General features: G+C 49.9%; 1 protein-coding gene across 1 annotated transcript; it reads left to right on the top strand.

Annotated features, from left to right (window-relative positions):
• Positions 1–2,552: 2,552 nt before the first annotated feature.
• IUM83_10702 (uncharacterized protein) lies at positions 2,553–4,444 on the top strand (the record flags this gene model as incomplete). Its single annotated transcript, XM_067935218.1, has 2 exons — positions 2,553–2,998; positions 4,138–4,444. The coding sequence occupies 2 exons, from the start codon at positions 2,553–2,555 to the stop codon at positions 4,442–4,444; spliced, it is 753 nt and encodes a 250-aa protein (XP_067791576.1).
• Between the last annotated feature and the right edge of the window lie 1,057 nt (positions 4,445–5,501).

Genomic DNA, 5,501 nt, shown 5'->3' with positions numbered 1-5,501 from the left:
CACTTGCTCTGCAAAACGTTGGTACCTTCTTCTTCCGCAAGGAATCATCACATCGCCAACAGAGCCAATTCATCTCTCCTTTTTTGATTGGGTCGGTGACAATCCCTTCTGTTATAACATCACACTCTCCAGCACTATTGCGCAGAGGTGCAAAGTGGTCGGCATTCGGGTCGAATTTCTTCAGCAGCGCTCGTGAAGACTTTGTTAATTCACCGCAGCAGCCGCAAATACGAAGAAAAGGAACTTCGATAGCTGCAAAAAAAGCTTCACTACAGCAATCAACAACGTCAATGCATAATACATAGCCCCAACATTAAATATACCAAGTGTTTACCTATTGCATCATTGTCACGGGCTTCGTGTGCGCCGGCTTGAATGTCCACCTTCACACGGGTTCGTTTTACGACACGAGGCTGAAACTGTGCTACAGCGTTTCGTTTCTTGGTCTCCTCATTACGCGCAAGTCGATTTTTGGTATCCTCTGCCTCCGCGGTAACAACAAAGTTTGTACCGGTGCGCTGCTTCTTCTTTGGTGATGAACCTAATTGTGCTTCCACCGTCCTAAGAACGCGTCTTGCCGCTTTGGCAGCTCGTATGCTCTTGGCAGGTTTCACCATATCCCACTACACACACTGTCACTAGTTAGCATTTTATAGGTGATTACCCGCATAAAGCAACGAACAAACACGAACAGGAGGACCACGACACTCTTGCAAGGTTAGACGGTAAATGACAGGACCGTGAGGACACTCAACTATGTTTCCGTGAACGGCAGAAATTCGCTGTCTGTCAGTGGGTGGCATAGTGGAGCAAGTCAACTCTTGAAGTGATTTGCTGCAAGCGGGCAGCTGCATCGATGACACTCATCAGATAGTCGATAGCACCCTCAATGCTGAGCGAACAAGATAAAGACGTTTGCAGACGAACAAACACGCTATATTTTATTTAGGCAATTAACTACATTCTTTCCGAGTGTCCCGTCAGTATCACATCCCATTTTGCAAGTAGTAACCTGTCGGCCTCCATTCGTCGCGCTAATTCATCGCGTTGTACTTTGGCGATCTCCGCAAGGGGGGACAAGATATATTTACGAGCATTTGTGCTATCGTCATCAACCTTTCGCGATCTGCGCTCCATGGGCAGAGCTACTCTCAAATCTTCAAGACCATGACTGGCACTTGTGGTTGATGCGGTAATCCAAACGTCCGCCGCAGTCTGTTTTCTCTCCTTAATATCTCCAAGCACCGGACGTCCGGTCTCCAATGCACTGTAGTCCTCTCGCCTGTTGAGCGATTGTCGTAGTTGCCCTCGTTCACGCTGTTGTTGGTTTGTATGCCTCCGGTGGCGCACACACAATCTTTGCTCTCCATTCTGCTTTTGAGTGCGCTGCTGACTGCACCGACTGGAAAATGCGCACCTGTCGCTCTTGGACGCCCGAGATGAATCCAAAGTTGTACTGCAACCTGACGTACACTCATGAGCCTGCACAGCAACGGGAGTTACCCCTCTCGGACCATGCTCGTCAGTGGTGGTTGACCGGTCTTCTGTATCATCGCAGGCAACTTCTCCTGTAGACGTAGTGGTCCGAGCTCCATGATTCACCCGATGATTCCGCTTTCTCTGGTCAGCATTTTGGAGCTGTCGGTGAGGCTCGCACAACCAGTGTAATTGTCCGTTTCGCTTGACCGAGCGCTTCCGATTGCATCGACTCGGATGCTTGCACAACGACACGTCTCGAGTCGGAAGAGAAGTGGAGTGGCGAACTGCTCTGTCTTCGGTTCTGTTGCACAGCGAGACACTCCTGCCACTGTATGTCGACCAAATTGGCTTCAAACGGGGAATGCTTGCATACAAGTCCTCATCACGTTGAAACTCTCCATCACAAGCACTACTACCGCGGCACTGTTGAAGCGTTTGGGACGGCAAAGAAGCTGGTGAATCTGGTATCTTCTCGGAACAGTCCAGAGGAGCTTCGCTCACAGCGTTCGTTATTACATCTCTGCTTATTACGGGGTCGTCAGCGCACTTCCTCGCCGTTCTCTGTTCTTCTATTTGATACGGAGACACAAGAAGAGAGTAAGAAATAGCTATAGCAAAGGAGGGGAGTTCACGACTGGGGGATGTTTACTCACTGTGCTTCGAAGCTGGAATGTGATTGGTAAAAAAAACGTGGTATGCCTATTCAGGCACGTAACCTCGGCATTGTTGCGCTCCGCAATGACACGGCTTCCTTTTCTGCAGCATGTTGGTTGACGCATAAATTAAAAGCATGTCATTTACAAAGGTACGCGCATGTAATTGGCCTTTTGCAACCAAGGTAGTATTTCCGCTGAGCGAGCGATCCTATTGGTGGATAACGGCTCTAGGCCGTGGTATCGCCCCCAAAGATGGCGGAACCCCTGCTAACTTTGAGGTATCGTTTGCAATTTCTGTTGCTCTAGGCGTTTGTCTTGTCGCATGGATATGCTACCAGCTCCATACAAAAAAGACGTGGTCATTTTTCCCCTTGTTGCAAAACTGGCTTTGCGGTGTGGAGTGCAAGACGGAGAAAAATGAGACCGAAGCGCTACAGAGCGATTTTGACGGAGTTCATGAGCTTTAACGATGCTCGTGCCTACACTGCGGAGACCGTATTTACGACTGAGATGCTGCTAACCATCACACCTGAAGATGTTAGCCGGTGGATGAATTTTCGTGCGTTTGGTGAGCCATACCCTGGCGAGGACGCTAAGCCAGTGTTTGCCAGATCTTCCACTCTCGCATTCGCCAAAAAAGCTATCTCGTGCTTTATGCCTCGTGTTGCTGTTACCTGGGACCCGATTCGAAAAGAAGGCAATCCGACGCGCTCGGAGCTGGTGAATAAGGTGATCAAAACGGTGAAACGCTTCGAGGTTCGCCGAGAAGGTGTGCAGTCCGCCGCCCGGCGTCCCATCGAATACGAAGAGTTCATTAACCTCCTCGAGGTTGTGCGCTCTAATCATGACAAAGACAGCATCAAGTACGTCATTAGCAGTGTTCTCACTTTGCAATGGCACATGATTACAAGAATCGACGACATGATGCAGCTAAAGTTCGACAGCTTCACTCCTAACATACAGCACCCTCACACACTACTCTGTCAACTACGCTGGTCAAAGAATATTTCCGAGGAGCGTGACGCCCCGGAGCAGATTTTGCTGGGTAGCTTAGACCCACGAGTGTGTGTCCTGTTGAATTTGGCTGTTCACCTTGAAATGGCGAGTAGTAGTGCGTCTCCCTACGTGTTTGGGAACGCGGTGGACGGAGATCGTGTTGTCCGACGCTTTCTGCAAGAGATATTTGACGGTGATAAATTTCACAAGCTAAAGCAAGGCAACCTGGGGACTCACAGCTTGCGTAAAGGGGCAGCGACTTACGGGACAAGAAGTGGTTTGACCAGAGATTTTATAAATCGTCGCGGGAGGTGGCGTGCCCAGAAGAGTGTCGTCGCATTTATATTGATAACACGCAGCCTTATCCGGACGCCGCAACGGCCAGCGTGCTAACAGGTCCACTGGGCCCGTGCTTTTACGTTATCGAAGATGGCATGAGATTTGTCACCGATAACTTGCTCGTCAACCGAATCGGCAGCGTCATCAAGCAGAAAATGGGAGAAGGCGTAGCACACGAACTGAGTATAGTCTTGTTGTGGGCGTCGCTGGTGCCCGACGGCTCGTTTGACTATGCATTAGTCCCTACGGCGCTGAAACAGCGCGTGATTACAGCGTATCGGGATGCTGGCGGAAACCCTACGGTAAATCCCGTCAAACGGGTTCCCATTCAGGTCGTGGGGGAGGGTGCACAACTCCAGCTTATTGGGCTCACAGAAGACGGCCCATATTCTGATAGCAACACACCTGTAGAACACAGCAACATTCCCACCAGGATGAGCGCAGACAATACTCGAACGGAGTTCACAGCATTACACTCACAGTTATTTGGAGTGCAGCGCCAGCTCTCAAACACCATGAATGAGGTCCTTCGGCTGAGAACAGAAATGCAGCAGGAGCACCGAAGAATGATGGCTGTGATGCGACGCATCGCATTGCAGCCTGTTGTCCGAACGCTGACAGAGGGCAGTGAGGTTTCTGACGTTGCTGCTGGTGTTGGTGCACGCAGAGTCGTGCGGCTGGCCAAGAGGCCGCGAGATTTGTTCCAGTTGTGGCACGAGTATGAGTTCGGCTTGAATGGAACCAAACCTGCAAAAGAATTCACACGAGCAGAGAGAGGAGCAAATAAGTTCGCATATTCACGACGGAAAGCTTTCTGGGATAGTGTGGCGTACCTCGTTCGAGCGGGACTCACGAGCGACATCGCTATCGACAGGATCTACGCAGCGTACGGACGCCAGCGGCCAGTGACAGCGATCCTGACAGCTCTTCGCCGCGACAAGAAGAATGGCGGACACCCAGCGCTCCGCGTGTAGTTTAGAGCGATTTTTTACCAATCAAAACGCAGTTGCACTGATTGTTGCACCGATGGTCGATATTAATATGGTATGTCACCACTCACCTTAGACACGGCATTCCCGCTACCGTAGTCTACCGTAATTTCTTCGCCGCTGGCAATACGCTTCTTCTCGAAGAAACCGCAGCATATTTCGCCCGCTACTTCCCAGCGCTCGACGTTGCAACTTGGGTTGCAGCTATGATTCGCAAATCTTGCTAAATCTCCAACTTCGCGTGCGTCGATTACCTCACGCCTTGTTGTTGCCATGCCATAAAAATTCATGTTGCCCTTCAATTCCTAGATGTACATTCCGCTGATCAGAGTTTTGTTGCAGGCACACGTTGCTGTGAGTCGTAAAAAAATACATTACCTGTGGACGACGTTGATACGTGGCACGACTAAACACTTCACCCGTGTACTGGCACACAAACTCCCCTTGACCGATTTCCTGGTCGCTGATCAAACCCTTCCTTTGCAGGGAAGCTTTACCACGGTGAGCAACGCGCTAATACCATCTTGCATGGTCTGGTTGCTGCAATGGCCTCCCGTCGCGCATTTACCTCGAATGCACTCAACTTGCATCTGTACATCCATTTGCGTCAGGATTGTATATGGATACAGTTCATTAGACGTATGGAACCTACCTGGCGATTCTCGCAGTGGCCTCCGCACGTTTCACGCCATGATATACCCGTGATGTACTTACACTTTGGTATTTCATCCTTATTGATACATGTAGTCTCGACATTAGTTACATCGTCAGCTTGTACTCAACATCCTGGCCCACCTACCTGTTCCACGGACACTGGCATTCTGGTTCGAAACACGTTACGTGTTGAATGCTCGTACTCCGTAAGCGCTTGAGGAACGCTTCTCTCCTCGATCAACTACAAACAGCTACCCAGTCACACTTGAATATCCAAACATTATTAGGTTTTCTCACTTACGAGCCGTGAAGACCATATATCTTCTCTATAAGATGACGATTGGTCGCCGTATAGCACGAAGTTGTCTAGGGAGGATTGAATGATTCG

The sequence above is a fragment of the Phytophthora cinnamomi genome (genome assembly GCF_018691715.1).
Source record: "Phytophthora cinnamomi strain GKB4 chromosome Unknown Contig39, whole genome shotgun sequence".
Taxonomy (NCBI): Eukaryota; Oomycota; class Peronosporomycetes; order Peronosporales; family Peronosporaceae; genus Phytophthora; species Phytophthora cinnamomi.
This window is presented reverse-complemented; position numbering and strand designations above follow the sequence as displayed.